This window comes from Dicentrarchus labrax, unplaced genomic scaffold, assembly GCF_905237075.1.
Source record: "Dicentrarchus labrax unplaced genomic scaffold, dlabrax2021, whole genome shotgun sequence".
Lineage (NCBI taxonomy): Eukaryota > Metazoa > Chordata > Actinopteri > Moronidae > Dicentrarchus > Dicentrarchus labrax.
The window spans coordinates 349,622-365,695 of NW_026136722.1; the positions used below are offsets into that span (position 1 = coordinate 349,622).

General features: G+C 42.7%; 1 protein-coding gene across 1 annotated transcript; it reads right to left on the reverse strand.

Annotated features, from left to right (window-relative positions):
- Nucleotides 1-556: 556 nt before the first annotated feature.
- LOC127356192 (ankyrin repeat and fibronectin type-III domain-containing protein 1) lies at nucleotides 557-16,038 on the reverse strand. Its single transcript, XM_051387748.1, has 19 exons — nucleotides 15,866-16,038; nucleotides 13,397-13,773; nucleotides 12,791-13,064; nucleotides 12,486-12,686; nucleotides 10,680-10,793; nucleotides 10,210-10,307; nucleotides 9,732-9,822; nucleotides 8,951-9,058; nucleotides 8,144-8,243; nucleotides 7,168-7,297; nucleotides 6,838-6,957; nucleotides 6,511-6,617; nucleotides 6,204-6,318; nucleotides 5,724-5,890; nucleotides 5,080-5,257; nucleotides 4,767-4,929; nucleotides 3,824-3,990; nucleotides 3,422-3,629; nucleotides 557-2,881 (listed from the first exon to the last, which is right to left on the reverse strand). The coding sequence occupies exons 2-19, from the start codon at nucleotides 13,556-13,558 to the stop codon at nucleotides 2,124-2,126; spliced, it is 3,261 nt and encodes a 1,086-aa protein (XP_051243708.1). The 5' UTR covers nucleotides 13,559-13,773; nucleotides 15,866-16,038; the 3' UTR covers nucleotides 557-2,123.
- Between the last annotated feature and the right edge of the window lie 36 nt (nucleotides 16,039-16,074).

A 16,074-nucleotide genomic window follows, 5' to 3' on the forward strand; every position in this document is an offset into this window, starting at 1 on the left:
ACAAAATCCTTGCAAACCACACTGGTGTTTTCAATCATCCTGCCTGATTCGACTCTGCTTGAAATTACACTGAGCTATGAGGGATTTACATGATCGAAGAACCAATAAGGATGAAAAAATGTATTAAGTCACCCTTAACAAGTGCAACTTAGAGTGAGAAGACCAGACTCAGAAATGCTTTATTGATCCCTGGGGGGAAATTTGTGAGGAAGATGGCAATCAAGCACAGCCTGCACGCGCCCGCAGGCCTTAAAAAATATCTAATAAACAGGTCAGAGAGAGTTAGAGGGCTGCTATTCCATGATGTTGGCTCTCTGGAGAGGCTCTGCTACACTAAATGGAATGGAGCCTTAATTAGTATCATTGGTAACACCTTTGTTTACCCAACTATTTCATGTCAAAATGGCTGCTGTGAAAGGTTTTGTTGGGTGTACCATGGGTGTCCAGGGAAGTCACAGACTCATATGTGTTCCTCTTTTTTTTTTTTTTTTTACACAAGTAGAAGAAACGTAGGAAATGCAAACCCCCGAAAAATAAAACACAGAATGCTAAAGCACTATGTGAAAGCCTCACAGGCAGTTTTTAATTGGATTTTTAACATTAGTTTGGGCAGTTTCAACCCACTTAAACACACAACGACCTTCTCACAATGCTGTTATCCACATGTTCATGATGTTTAAATGTTACAACCCACTGAAGTATTTATTTTATTCCTACCAAAGCTGATACCTCCTTAATAATACAGACTATGGTATGGAGAGAAAATGGAATCCAAAGTTAATCTTTTTAAAAGCCGTATATGAGCTTCAGTTGAAATGCAGCAAGCTGCAAGGAAAAGCTATTCCCTTCTATTCAACTGTATTCTATTCTTCTACCTTCACTCTGCTTGGAGTACATCACTTAGTTTCGCAGCTCTTTTGTAAAAAAACCTATAGCGGAGGTTCAACCAGCACAACCACCTCACTCGTCACACTTGCCTAACATTTCTCCATGGTCAGTTCAGTCTGTATTGTTCCTGTGGTTAATCCCTTTAAAGCAACCCTCTCCCAAACTCTTCATCCCATTGGCACAATCACTTGTGTCTTTCTGGTTTCCCTCAAAGCATTTACTAAGTCTACATGTTTCCTCAGCCTTAGCTCAACCTCGGTTGACTCTGAATTAATGCTAGGCAGGAGGAGGTAAAGATACAGTACGTACAGAAGCAACAATGTAAGGCCAAATCTCCTTTAAAGGCTTAAAGAGCAGAGTATTTTTCTACTGTTTATGCTCAAGAGTAGCTAAATGCAGCAAAGAACAGAAACTTTTAAGTATTTTTTGAAAACCTCTTTTTAAATAGGCCATTGTAGTGAGGGATCATCTGTGAAAAAAACTGAAGGAACTAAAGAACAAATCATCCACATCTCATGACGGCTGACATCTCGAGTTTAGTTTTCTTGCAGCACCAGTATTCTGTCTTTAGTCTTTTCTTGTGTGAATTGGGTTCCTTCTCTCTTAGATATCTAATATTCAGCTCAAGCCAAACTTGCATACCCGAACTGGCAAACTGACGGCAGTTCATTTATAATCAACAGGATTATAAATCTTGCTACAGTTTTGGTGTGGGATCCAAAAATGCATACAGGCAAACCAAAGAGAACCACAACTATTCAATTACACATACTACACAACAGCTTTTCCCACTTACTGAACTTTGTATTTAATGAGTTTGTGTGCAACCTCCAACAAGCAGCAATGTTGCTTTGTGCTGTAGTGAGTGGTGGATTTTCAAGTCATAAAACTATAACTATATCTTAGTTGTTCCACACAAGAAGCTTAACATTAAAAAAAGATAAACTACAGGCCCAGAAATGTGCAAACGACATAAATCAGTCTAGTTATGGTGTCTTCTCTTTTCCATTTCCGACATTCATCAACTGTCAGATTAACTGGTATCTGGATGAAACTAGGACAACAGTTGATATTGACTGGGCGAGTGGACACTGATCGACAGTCAGGGATCAAAGAAAATGTCGTCTTCAAGCCCAAAAAGTCTAACTTGGATTTTCTGTCTGTAAATCAGCTGTGCTGCAGCCTACAGTTTTAAATTGGTACGAGTTTGAAGTAGGCTGGTATTTAAGTCGATATCAGGATGAACTGTTGCAGGGTTTGTCCCACTCCACCTGGTTTCTCACTGGAAAGCACACTCCCTTGCTGGAAGCCTGCTGAGCCTCTGGATCCTCTAGGGGAAAATCCCAGCTCAAAACAGGCACGTCACCGCCTGTGGCGTCTACCGCGACAGGAGAGGCAGACATGTCTTGTCCTTGTAAGACAGTATTCTCACAGTGTGTCTCTCTCACACTGCTGCTGTTACAGTGCGGGGTAGGCTGCGACAGACACCCGGCTCCATTGGTCAAGGTTGAATTCTCGAAGGGAAAGAAGGTGTTGTTTTCATTAATCCCCAGTCCAAAGCTCTCGAGCATATCCATTACTGATGGTGTGGACGGGCCACTGGGGGTCTCCTCCTCAATGAGACTCAGAGTGGGCAAGATGTCCACCAACTCTGCCATCTCCATTGGCCGGATTACCTCAGTGATGCTGGACGGAAAGTCCTGTTCCTCACTGTAGGACACCTGCGTGTCCAGAACTGTGTACTCCATTTCCAACTGTGCAACAGCAGCAGGCTCTAGTCCAGATTCGATTAAAGCGCTTGCACACCCCAATTCTGACTGGCCAATGCTCGTCAAGTCTACAGTTGACTGGGCGCTGATGTCTACAGGGTATCCTCCCTTTGCGACGCCCTCTGCTAAAGCCAGTGCGGCTTCTTCAGGGACGACCATGACTCCCGCTTGAGCGGAGATCTCGGCGGTGACAACATTTGGTGCAGTCGAGCTGGCTAAACTGTCTGAAAGGAAAATTTGAGGACAAAAAGAAGTTATTTATCTTAAATCTTAATCCTTAAATCATAGAAGCATTAAAGCTGAAGCAAGTTACAGAAGCTCAGTGTTAACATGCTAAACTGCATTCTTATATACTATATATACTGATATATCTCCCTGTTTTTATTATCTATGTAAAATGGGACGTGGACAAGAATGTTAAATTAAGTTCTGCATCTTTAAAAGATAAAGTAAAATAAACATACAGTCTGCTTAAATATGTTGAAACATGGTAACTGATTTAACAGAGGTGGGACCCAGTCATTGTTTTGCAAGTCACAAGCCAGTGACTGCTTATAAACTAATGCTCAGTAATGTAACATTAGTTCTTCGTGGTTCTCTCCTGAGACTTGTTTGGATGTTGTCGGACTGGTTAAAACTAAGTGGATCTGGTAAATTTTAATCAAGTCTAAGTCATCAGTCAGTCCACAATGTTGAACCCTGTCGAATTTGGTGCTAGAATATAATCCAATACACGCTTATCTGCACCCACATCATCACCGTACCTGCAATGGCTTGTCTCTGTGCATGTATTCGATGGGGCCACGTCAGTCTGGCAGTCAGGCTCTCCTCCTCCTCTTCACCATCCGGACGTGCTGGCGGGTCTCCTCCCATCACCAGGCCCAGAGGCACCGCCCCCACCCACTGCTTGGACCGAACGCACTGCAGACAGTCCATAATCCAACGGGCGTCCCTCCACACCACATCCAGACGCTAAAGACACGGGAAAATAAACAGAAATTGAAACTGTTAAATTAGTTAAACCAAAATCACATGTAGCCATCCCTTTGCTACACTTAATCAAATACACTGATGTGTGGATCCAAGTAAAAGCCTTTATTTCTTATTCATTTCCCACATTAAACCCATATTAATCACAGGAGAAGCCTCCTTTTGTTTCTCCTTACGTGGGAAAGCTCAGTGATGTGGTTCAGGCGCTCTCGGGCTTCCTGCACCTCCTTCGTGTCCAGCGCCTCCCGCAGAGCCTGCTGGGCCAGATGAGTGTCCAGCTCCAGCCTCACCCAGGCCTGGCAGTACTGGGCCAGGAAGTCTCGTTCATACGTCCAGAAGTGAACTGGTGATGAGGCAGAGTTAAAGACGAAAGACAAATGACTACTTCAAAGCAGAGAGAAAAGGCCACAGAACTCATTAGCGCACTTCGTCATAGCTTTAGTGTGGGATTTTTCAAGAAAGGTCAAACGGAAAGATGGATTTAAATTAGAGTCAAAACAAATCCTGAAGTGTGGATGAAAAGGAGGATCAAAGGACTAATTAGATAAGAAAAAACAATAAATATGACTCATCTTCAAAAGCCTGGATAGAGCACTTCAGTATGCTTCACAAATATTAAACTCTCCAACCAAACTGGTAAGAGTGTAAACGCATTTCACTGCTTATTTTATGGCGGGGGTATTTCAAATTCTTTCCTTTAGGTACTGGTCCTCCTTTAGGTCCCAAGATTCAAGACACATTTATTGATCGTAATGAGATGATGTATGTCACTTTGTTCTACTGTGATGCTCCTGTTTTTATTGTAAGATCTCCTCCAGATATGTATTAATAGTCTACTTGGGACAATAATGTGTGTCTTCTTCTCCTTTCTTTCATTTCTAAAGTTTTCCTGCTGGACACAAGATGTCTCCTACTTCAGTCCATTCTCAGTGGATGTGCACTGGTGCCTTCAAGTTTCTACATCACACTGTTCAAGTTGCATACTGGACCAGGATGATGAACACAGTATGAATCACAGTTATGTTTTATGCTTGCTGCCAGTGGCATTGCTCTGCCCCCTCTCTCAGCACTGCTTTACAACAGACAGATGGACTTCTGCAACTACAGTCCTCCACCTACCCAGCTCAAAGATCTGCAGGGGCATGGTGAGCCCAGGCTCCTTGGTCCCCACCAGAGGCCAGTAGCTGGAGCTGAAGTCCTCACTGGGAGGCAGCAGCAGCAGCACGGACAGCTTATCTCCGAACTGCAGCAGCTCCCGGGTGTACACGCCATACTGATACGCCTGTCACAGCAACATGTCCAAATGTTATGACAACCTGTTAAAGGCTCTCTGTGTAACCGACTTTCATCATGCTTTCTCCTTTCTAAACAATTCATAAAATAATAGCTCAGAAAGGGGAAGTTGGAGGTGGCTGTTTGGATCCAGATTTACCCTGTAGAGGGGGATGTTGAGCTTTGTCAAGAGATGTGTGACTGCTGCTCTCAGAGACCTGACGAACTCCACCAACCCGCTGCTCTCCATCAAGCTCTCGTCCTCGCCGCCAAACAGGTTCTGAACACTGTCATTGGTTGTGGTGTAAACATGAGTCTGGAGCCATGCCCACTCCTCTCTGCCACACAGTGAGGATGCAGTTAACAAAACATTGCTATAAAAGTCAGGTACAAAAAAACCTTTAATGTCAGCAGCTTTGCATGTTCCATTAACTACAAACTGCATATACTTAATGTTCATGCAGACCATTTTCCAAAGTATTTTTTGTGTTTTTTTTGATTGATTTAAGCTGCAAGCAGGTACCGCTGCCCTGTTCCAAGAGTTGAGAGTGGCTGCCAAACAGCTACCTTTCTAATGCCAGGAGCTACAGAATTTGAAATATCCTTTTTAAAGCATTTGGGAGTTTCTGCAACACCTGAAAGCAGCAAGCATGGTATGGTATGCTTTGGAAAATGCTCAGCAACAATAAAGTATGATTTGTTGTTGAGCTATAACATAGAGAACGAGTGCTACGGTCTTCTGAGTCAATCACCGTTGTTTGTGATGGGCCTGGCTCAGTATATCACATGTTTAAACAGTGTTACCTGGAGACGTGGGCATTGTGTCGGACCCGTGTGTGGCAGAGTAGATTGGGCAGCCTCTGAGGCACCAGGACCCTGATCTGTTCTACTGAGCTGCACAGTTTCAGGATGCCCACGTACAGACCCGGCTGGGCCCACTGAACACTGTGCCTGTGGAAGTATAGTTTCTCCTGGAGAAGGGAGAGAAGGGTTTTAAGATATGTTAATAGGATGTTAATAATGTTTAGATGCCTTTTGTGCCTGTCTCATTTAGTTTTTTATTTGGGTTGGCTAATTTTCTTAAGACCTAATTCATTAATTCTATTGCGTTTTCAGGGTTATTTGAGTGACACAGAAGAGAAAAACAAGGCTCAATAAACAAGTCAGGAAAGTCAATGCACTCAATCACTATGCACTCGGCGGTAAATACATTCTGTTGCACGTGGCTGCGCACAGACTTTCTCTGTGTGTCTCTCTTTTACACAAACACAACTCCAGGTTCACCTTGAGCTGCTCGTAGAGCATGTCCATAGCAGTGGGCTCAGGCAGCAGAGGAGTTCTGCTGCGGTTCTTTTCCAGGCGGGCCAGGGGCATCCAGTGAAGCGGAGGGTCAGGAGGGCTTGGAGCGGAGCAGACAAGTCAGGGTGAAAAATGATATGCAACCACATAGAACCAATGAAAACCTCAGTTTAATTAATTCATATTACTATAACACTGCCAGTATAACATCTGCAACCAACAGATAGGCTGGATATACTGAAAATATTATTCTGCATGTGTGCTAAGTCTGTTGTCTGACTCTTTTTCTCACCTGGGAGGATTTGGGAACTCCTTCAGGGTCACCAGTAAAACGTTGCCCTGCCGGTCTTTCAGAGGCTCATAGTACACCTGGCCCAGGTCCATCGTTCCCAGGGAAGACTGAAGGCAGAGAAAGGTGAAGAGGTAAAACAGAAATATGAGAATGAATAAATATGAGGATATTAGGGATTAATACAGCGAAACAGGGTACAGGTATGTAGCCTGAGATATGGAAGTGAGGCACAAGTGAGAAGAGTAGGAGGAGTGAGAGGCAATTAAAATAGCAATTAACCCATTTTGATGCTTCTTATCATGCGGAGTAAGCTGCTTAACTTCCTACCTGCAGCTGGGAAACAGCTCTTAAAATGTTGTGCCTGTTCTGGAGGAGAGAGGAGGGGGATGAATAAGCAGAGGAGAGGGCTTGCTGGAGCCAGGGCACTTGTTGCCACGCACAGGACAACTAGAAGGAAGAAAAATGCGTTCAGTTTTTTCACAGCTTTCATTCTGAATATTTACATTTGTAGAATCAATAAATAAAACAACAGACGATTTGTTGTGTTTGATTTGAAAACAGTCCACTGACTACATGTGTATTTCTAAAGTGTTTAAAAAATGACCAACAGCATTTATGTCAGCATATGTTGGATTGACATACGTGTATTCGACTGACCTTGGCAAACCATATAAAGTCCTGGGTGATGGAGTTGGAGCAGCACTGGATCTCCACCAGTGGGATCTGATCTTCAGCTGTCACCAGGATGTTTTCCTTGTGGTAGAACACAGTAGCCAAGTACACGCCCCTAATGAGATCAATACGAGATTGACCAAATGAAGAGAAAATATAGAAATAAACTGTTTAGGTTACTTGAGCTCTGTGCTGCAGTCCAACTGCTGTCATTTTCAATCTTGACTCTAAAACTCATGGTTTGATCACAGTTCGTTTTTTACATCCAACTGTCTCATCAGATAAAAATCTGAGAGAGATCAGAGAATTCCCTCAACTCACAGAACATCTTATAATCCTTCAAGGGAAGTGATGTGGGGAAATTCATTTTCACAGAGCAAGATTATAGTCAATGTAGCAGGATATATAGTAGCAGGAAACATGTTTAAAATACATTTATTTTCTGATCGTGCTATCACTGTCAAGAGTAATAACACTACATCAAGTTATGCAAAGGATGTTTGTGTCTATATTCAAAAAGCATTTTCCTTCAAACCACCATGTTTTGAATAATCTATGCAGTCTACGACCACTTTCTGAATACAATGCTGTGGTTCCTGTTCCTGTGAATCATGCAGTTACACACACCTACTTAGAAGCTGCCCCTGTTTATCCACTGTCAGCTACTCTGTGGTGAATGTGGTCCACTGAACGCTTGTGGCAGCAAGAAGCTTTGATCATTCATGTGCCACACGCCACAGCTCAGTGAATTCAAACACCATGCTGTTGAAAAAGACCTCTCCACTAATCTTGAGGATTCAGCAGCTTTAATGCGACTGCTGTTCTTTTTCAATAACTGTAACAGATATGAGTTCGGACTTTGGGCTTTGTAGTCTACACTGCTGTAATCGCATCGCATTTAATCCACTACTCCCCATACCTTCCAGGCACAGTGGGACAGGTAAGACAGATGGAGAGCTACCTCTGTAGGAGACGAACAAACTTGGTGGCGGACTGGAACAGTTGTTTGATGCCTCGAGACACAGACAGACGCTTGCTGGGACTCTGGGGCTTAGAGCTCTCTGTGGAGCGGAGTAGAAGAGGATCAGACAGGATGAGAATCACTTTACTGCCAAAGTACATTCAGTGTGCACGCACAAGATGTTTGAATGGGGGGTGAGAAGGAGGGGGCAGGGGGGTGAAACGTTTTTTCTGTGAAGTGAAAAGACTTTATACATACAGCACTTGCAGCTGATATAATATGCTATAAAGCAAGGATAAAACATTGTCAATTTAGCATATTAGGCCCTTATGAAACATCATAAAAATGATGTTCGATGTCCCAAATGTTTATTATGTTTTTACGAAGTACAACAGAAAATAAGGTCAAAACCTATTGTACACCCACAGTACTCGAAATGCTGTCATACTGGAAGAAAGCATTATGCCAGATTCTTTTCTTGACTAGATTTGTTTTTTTTTTAGTACATGATGAAGTAACCACCTAAACACAGTGTTTTCTAGGAGTTAAAAGTAATAGATTTGAATAAAAAAGTTTATTCATTTGCTTTATTGCATTAGTTGGTAAATATGTGTAGGACATAAAAATGGGCAAATAACGTTAATATGTTCTTTTTATTGTGACGGTAATACTGTGGCAGAAAATATAGTGATACTATATAAATAAATAAATACATACAGTTGTATGGACTATACAGCCGTGCTTCACAGCAACTGCATATGCAATCATCATGCAAGTGTCATTATATCACCAAAGACTCAGTGTTACCTATACAGAATCCTCTGTAATGTGGTTCTCTGGCATCTTTCAGCAGTTTCCTCACGAGGCCCTCGTGATTTCTGAACTGTGACTTCACACCAACGCACTCTCTCCAACCTGTACGGGGAGAAAGAAAGAAGCATTCATGCAATTAGGAAAAAATCATTCAAGACATCAAAAACTCATTTGCAGGCAAGTCCTGAGTGCTGCTTTTCCCTATCTTGGTGATTAGGAGGCAAGAGCGTTTGCATGAGAGACCATCTGTGTGCTGTGACTCTGAAAGTTTTAATGCTGAAATTATAACTCCTTCTAAGTTAGATTCAAATGGATTTACAAGCTAAAGTGTGTGTTACCTAACTGACACTGCAACAGGCTGAATATGACTCGTACTCCACTACTACTACTTTTTATTCTGAGTTATATTCAGAATTTTTTTGCCTTTGTTCTCCACTTCAAAAACATTGTGTGGCAATTTTTGCATCATTGCACAGTATAAAGTGTTGAGTAAGAGCATGTAAAGCAGTGAGAGAGTGGGGATGGCATGCAAGAAAGATTAGAAGCCAAATTCAAAGGAGCACGGGTACAAGGCCTGTGACTCACAGTGACATCTTTAATTCTCCATGTTTTAATAATTCATTAATCCACCAGCCATGAGTGGATTCCACTTCTTTCACATCAAGTTTGGTGTCAGCTAAGTAATTTCATTATTCAGGGACAGAGAGGAAAAGAATGGAGCCCTTTCAAGGTAGTAAGTCCACATTCATCAAAGTGTGCAGTTCAGTATACTCACTGGAGGGGGCAGCGCTGGCTGGAGTAGAGCACTGAGGCGGGCCCCATCCTTTCACATTGAAGGCACTCACTCTTACAAAGTAATGCACTCCCTGCATTTGGAGAAGCACCAGACCGCCAAATTATCATCATGCATTTACCTTATGAATCATCCATTCCGGAGCAAAGAAATTACATACCGCTCTCATTATTAATTCATCTGGTTAGGTAAGGCAGTTGAGTGGGATAACTATTCTCTTATAGGAAGCAGTTCAGCACAGTAGATGATGATTAGGGAGCAATAAATACAGTCTGAGTGTACGTTTGGAGCTAATGTGTTTGTATGGTGTGTGTACGCATTATTTCATGTCCCTAAACCATTTAACCGTGTGTGCTATCATTCACATCTATGTGTGTGTTTGCAGTTAGAATCTGTGGATGTCCTGATGGGTGTTTGCCTATGTGCTTGCATGACTGTATGAAGGTACTGCATGACTTACTGCAGAGAGTCCCTTGATACTATGAGATGGGTTCTTGGTCTCTGTAACTTGGGCTGAGCCATGGATGCGTTTGAAGCTGGCTGAGGTGCTCCATTCCACTGTGAACACAAAACAATCTCACTGACAGATTATTCTCTGGCTTTACTCAAAAACCCCCATAGGGGGGAACGAAAGGATTTGAGTGTTTACAGTTTGGAACTTGCTGTACCTGGGCTTAAGCTACCCTTGGCTGCAAAGTATGACATTTATGCAGTTGTTAAACCAAGTAGCAAAAGCAGAGAAGCAAAACTAGATCCATAAATATAAGGCTTTTATACCTGTCACCCTAAATGATGTATTTATCCAGCATAATTCTGTCTATGTTTTGATCTTACAAACCTATTTTATTCATTTGCCCCACCACTCTTCTATCTATCCATCCTTCCATCTATACTATTATATTACTATTATTAATATTATTCACCACCTACCTCTGTAGCGGGTGATGAGCCCCATGGTGTCACCTTGTGGCTCTTTGATTACCACGAACAGAGAGGATGTGCTGGTCACCAGTATGGACACATGGCTGGGAGGCCCAGGGAGCTCTGGATGAAACATTCACACAGACCAGTGATCAAAATCAGCACTTAGTTATGTCTTTGTTAGGATACAGAATACAACTGCAGCAAGAATACAGAGAATAAAATGATTATGCTGTATTTGGTCAAAACTCTGTACTATTGAAATAAATCTTTTCATAATATTTTACGATCTTTTAATATAAAACACATTTGACACCCGACAATTTCATTTAATTAAGTTTTATTACTAGGTTCGGGGACAAACACTACCTCTTGAACTTATCTCATTTCCACACAAAAACTACTTAAGCACACCTTTTCTGTTCACTCCTTCTTTGACTCAGTTTTCTCCCAAATTTTTTTTTCTTTTGTTCAAATACAGGAACCACTGGGGCTCTAACATTTTTTAGAGCTAGAGGAAACTCTCTCCCGGTTCCCTCCGATCTTTCCCGCCCCCAGCCGACACACTCCATCTCCAAACTCCTTCATCCATCTGTCTACAACCCTGATTTCTTCCCTCATCCCTTCATCCCTCTCCCCCATCCATTCAACCCTCCTACAGTATATTATCTTGGTTCTCTTTCATCAATTATATGTGATCAAACTTTCTAATTCCATATTCCCACTGGTCTTTGTTAGTGATTATGCTTGGCCAGCTCTCAATGGAGAACCACAGATGAATAGGTTTTGTACATTGTACAACCAGGGTTGCTTGTATACATTTAGAGATTCTGCCCTTTGGTGCTCTGTATTGCCCCATGACACTGTCTCTGGGGGATCCTGCACTCTGAACAGAGCCATTGAAAATAGTTTCTCTACAAACTATCACAATATCATATATCATCACTAGCCCAGTTAAAGATACATATTTGCACAGTGATCAAATGTAACTGTGACCTAAGACATGACCCGGAGTGCAGAGGTTGAGTCACAGGCATCAGCCAAAAACACATTTCTATTTTACATTTTACACTTGTATCCAGAACATTTTATGACAAGAATAAGCTTAATTTCACTGCAGCAAGAAAAAGAGCTGCTGCCTTATTGCCCTTACAATAACATTGTGTGATCATAAAACAGGGAAGAGTGGAAGCACTCGAAGGAGAAATAAAATGAGAGCTAAAAAGAGACGTTTATAAAGAGCAATTAAAGGAAGTACAGAGGGAACATAGAAAAAAACAACATAAAGGGTTTGAACCAACGGAAAGCCACGGGGAAGAAGACTTGAGCAGGTTTGTGCAGGAAGAGGAAAGCTAAGAGGCCCAATATAACAGAACACAGGCTTCACCATAGCCTTTGGAGGTATTCCGGGTGTGGATTTCTACACATGTATCAGCCAGCAGCAAGGTTTTGAATTTGATACAAGCAGCCACTGGCAGCCGGAGGAGGAAGTGCAGGGCATGGGAGGATTTGGGAAGGCTGATGACATGGTAGTCTGTTGAATTTTGGATGAGTTGAAAGGGGCTGGAGGGAGACTTCGAAGAGGCCAGCAAGGTCCAGACAGGATAATCAGTAAAACAAGAAGTTGGGCTGAATACCTGATCGCTGGGGTGGTAGCAGTGATGGAGGGGCTTTGTGGAGGGGAGTTTGACAAAAAGTAGTTCTACCTCGGTGGGACTGAGTTTGAAGAGGACAGGGGGAAAAAACGCAAGAATACCAGTGTTTCTAGCAAGCTGTAGTTCAAGAAATGCCACAAGCTGACCCGAGACCACTGACCTGTGTTGTGGAAGTTCTCTCTCATCCGGCAGTACAGTTGCAGCCTGAGGCTCCAGAGGCGGATGTGTTTGTGGACGTCAGCCTGTGCCTGAGGGCCTGCTCCTGCCTTCCTCAATAGCTCCTTCTTCCTCTCCTCCACCCGTTTGCCCGCCAGTGCCACCAGAGCATCCAGCTTAAGTGCCCACTCTGCCGGCCGGCACACTGAGATGGAGACAGCAAGAGAAAGGATAGATTCTTATATAATTTGCATTGAATTAAAGCGGAATTTTTATGTCATTTGTGATATTTTAAAACATGAGACTCACAAACAGGGTTATGACTCGCTCCCGCCTTCGTCAACACATGGAGCAGAGGGGAATTGTGGGTAAGGGCAGCCACGTCCAGGGGGACCAGGCCCTGTTCGCTCACCCTGTTCACGCCCTTCTCCCTCTCTCTCTCCATGTCCTTCTCTTTCTTCTCTCCTCTCTCCCACATGCTTCCTCCTCCACCTCCACTTAAACAGTTGGTGTGGTCTCTGGACAGCAGGCTTTGTACCGCTAGAGTGTCCTCATTTTCCACTGCTTCCCACAGGGTCTTGTACTAATGGGGAGCAGGGAAAAGGGCGCAGGGCCAATTGGGGGTGGGTGGGTGAGAGGGGGAGACAGAAGAAGAGAGTTAATATCGAACGGAGAGATTTATTTTATGAGGCAGAGGGAAAAAAGTCACTGTATGAAGAAAGAGGCAGCCGAGGAGACACAGGACACATAAATCAAATCATAAATCAGAGCAGCAGTCTTGGCGGGGATAATGAATTCATAGTCAGCATGTAATGTCAAAATAAGGTCTCGTAATTTAAAAAAGAAACCCAACCAGGAGACAGTAAAAGCATTTCAGCCGAAGTGACCCAACCTCCCCCCGTCCAAATATCTTACAGCATCTGCAGACTTGCTGAAGTGTTTGGGTGGGTCCATTTCCCCGGCAACAGATGACTCTCCACCCCTCAGTCTGACAGACAGGTTCCTGTAGATGCGTTTGGGCGAGACAGGACCCAGAGAGCGCCGGCGCTGGGGCGGGTTCCTCATGGATACAGACATGACAGGAGAAGGGAAGAGAAGAAGAAGAGGAGGAGAACAGGGAGACAGCGGATAGCTGAAGAGAATGAAGAAATAGTCAGCAGTGTGACGAATTGGTTAGTTCATGGAAAGAAAGATTAGGACCCACAACCTGAGAGCCATAGAGAGGGAAGACAGGATGAGAAAAGTGACATTTGAAAGAGAGAACTGAGAAAAAGGTGAAAGCCATTAGAAACCTGGAGGAGTGTATAGCGGGGAATGAGGTGAGATATAAAAAGAGGAGGGAAAAACAGAATAAAAGTCAGGCTCACAGACATTCGTTTACAGTAAAGGCAATTTTCTGCCGACTTGAAGGCCGAGCTGAGTGGTGCTGTTGTGTGGGTGGATAAATGGATAAAAGTTTCAATGCCTGTACACAGTTGATGAAAAATGCCTTAAAGCATTTATTTTTGTGCCTCTTACTATTCTCCCTTTTGTTCTTCCTTTACCCACTATTATGTGACACTGGTTTTATTCGCTCTGAATGGAGTCTCTCAGCACACAAAGCCAAGGACCCATCAATCTAATTAACTGAAGAAAAGCAATCTCATGTAGAAGAGCCAAAATTCTTTCCTTATAATAAATATGAATTTACTCATATCATCAGCTTGGAGATGGAAATCCATCATCACCGCTGCAGTAATAATGGTTCATTATCAATTCCAATGCCTTTTCATCATTACAATCAGTCACTTTTGTGCCTGAAAATCTGTCTCACAATTGTTTTTTTTCCTCAACACTCGGAGCAAAATGCAGCCTGGCGGAGTTTTTTCACCACCTTCCTCTTCAGTCAGCAAGTCCTCTCTTTCATTTGTCACTGTCTTTCTTCTCATTCCCTCTTTCTCTCCACTCTCTTTTCACAGCTTGGAGTGACTTTCTCATCGCTTCGGTTTACGTCACGCCCCCAAGCATTCAGATCTGAAATGCATCTTTGGAAAAAGGGGATACTCAAACTCTATCATCTCTATCGCTCATCGCCACTTTCCCGTCTAAAGAAAAGCCTCACATTTCAGTGTTTCTTTTAAAAATATGATTACATTTTTATCAAGTCAAGTCCTGGTGTGCTGAGTAGTCCACTGTCCTTGTGTGAAAGTGAATACTCCCCTGGTTGGTGCTTGCTGAGGACACATGTGAGAGCTCCAACCACAATGACGCCATATCTCTCAGTGGCACATTAACATTGTAGCTGTTATCTCACTGTCACTCACTGGCTTGGACAGTACCTGCACTGTCCATATGTTGGGATACGGGCTCAGTGTATGGGGTAATACCAGCCATTGTTATTGGTACAGTTCTCCCCTGTTTGTTTATTATGTCTCACATCAGTTGTGGAAAGTGCTGATGGAACAGTTGAGAGAGGAGATTAGCGTTAGTGTTTGCCTTTTTAGAGGCAGCACTAAGACGAGGCAAAAACACCTGGGAGGGGAAGAAAAAAGTGTTTGCGAACTGTGCTAGTATTGTTATGTGAGCAGGGTAGCGTTAGGTACTTAAAAAGAAACTATGCTGACCCAGGAAAAGACATACAGAACAGTGTGGTTTTGTTGCATGTCAGTATCACAGCCTGGGTGATGATGTGTTTTTTTTTTAAAATCTTATATACTGTGGCCCACATGCTGAGAGTAGAGTGTGTTGCATATTTGCAAATAGGCTTTCTGTTTTTGTCAGTCTGCTAAATGCCGTGACTCACAAGTTCAGCTGTGCATGGAAACATCTGATGACTAATACTTCTAATCCCCCAGGAAGTAATGCAGTACATTCATTTGTGTAAATAAACCACAAAGGCATCACTTTAACGGGCTATCATACACTAGCAAAATCTTTCTCTGCACTTTTCTCACTGCAGTTCTGCATCTCATTGGATTATAAAGGGACAGAAATAACAATGGGTGAAATAAATTCAAAACAAAATTGTACAAATTATAGAACATACTTATAGATATAAATTATAGGTGACGAATGTTTCCGTATACCAGGTTAATGCGAGACTACAGCCTTACTCATCACAAAAAGTTTACTTTTTTATCGAAGTTTCAACAAGCAATAATACATCAAGAGCATTTTTTTTACATTTTAGAATAATTGTAATAGTATACTCATAGTATTAAAGGAATGTCACACAGATACTACTAGACTGTAGGATAACAATCTGTGTGTCAGAAAACAGCCACTGTAGACAAACACCATAAGGTATCATATGTCCAAGTCAGTAGTATGGTAGAATAGAGCAACGAGGTCCATACAAAAAATAATATTATGTAATATTTAGGTAAAAGTTTTTAAATTTCTTACCGTGAGTCGACCCTTTCACTTTAGTCGGCCTGTCCCAACGCTGCACCGGCGTTTCGACATGTTTTTTTCTTCTCCATAAATGACTCTTGGTCAGACACAATCCATCGCACCGACTCCACGAGCTTTCACCTCTGAGGGCGAAGCGCACCTGAACGTTACACCCGAGGGAGAGACTGCCGCTTCCACCCACCCACACACACACACACACA

Bases quoted from the DNA above. Each gene is read 5' to 3' on its own strand.
- LOC127356192 (XM_051387748.1), bottom strand. From the start codon at position 13,558: ATGTCTGTATCCATGAGGAACCCGCCCCAGCGCCGGCGCTCTCTGGGT. The intron at 3,991-4,766 runs GTAGGTGGAGGA...CCTCATCACCAG, and splicing joins CCTGCAGATCTTTGAGCTGG to TTCACTTCTGGACGTATGAA. The intron at 2,882-3,421 runs GTACGGTGATGA...TTTTCCTTTCAG, and splicing joins ACAGAGACAAGCCATTGCAG to ACAGTTTAGCCAGCTCGACT.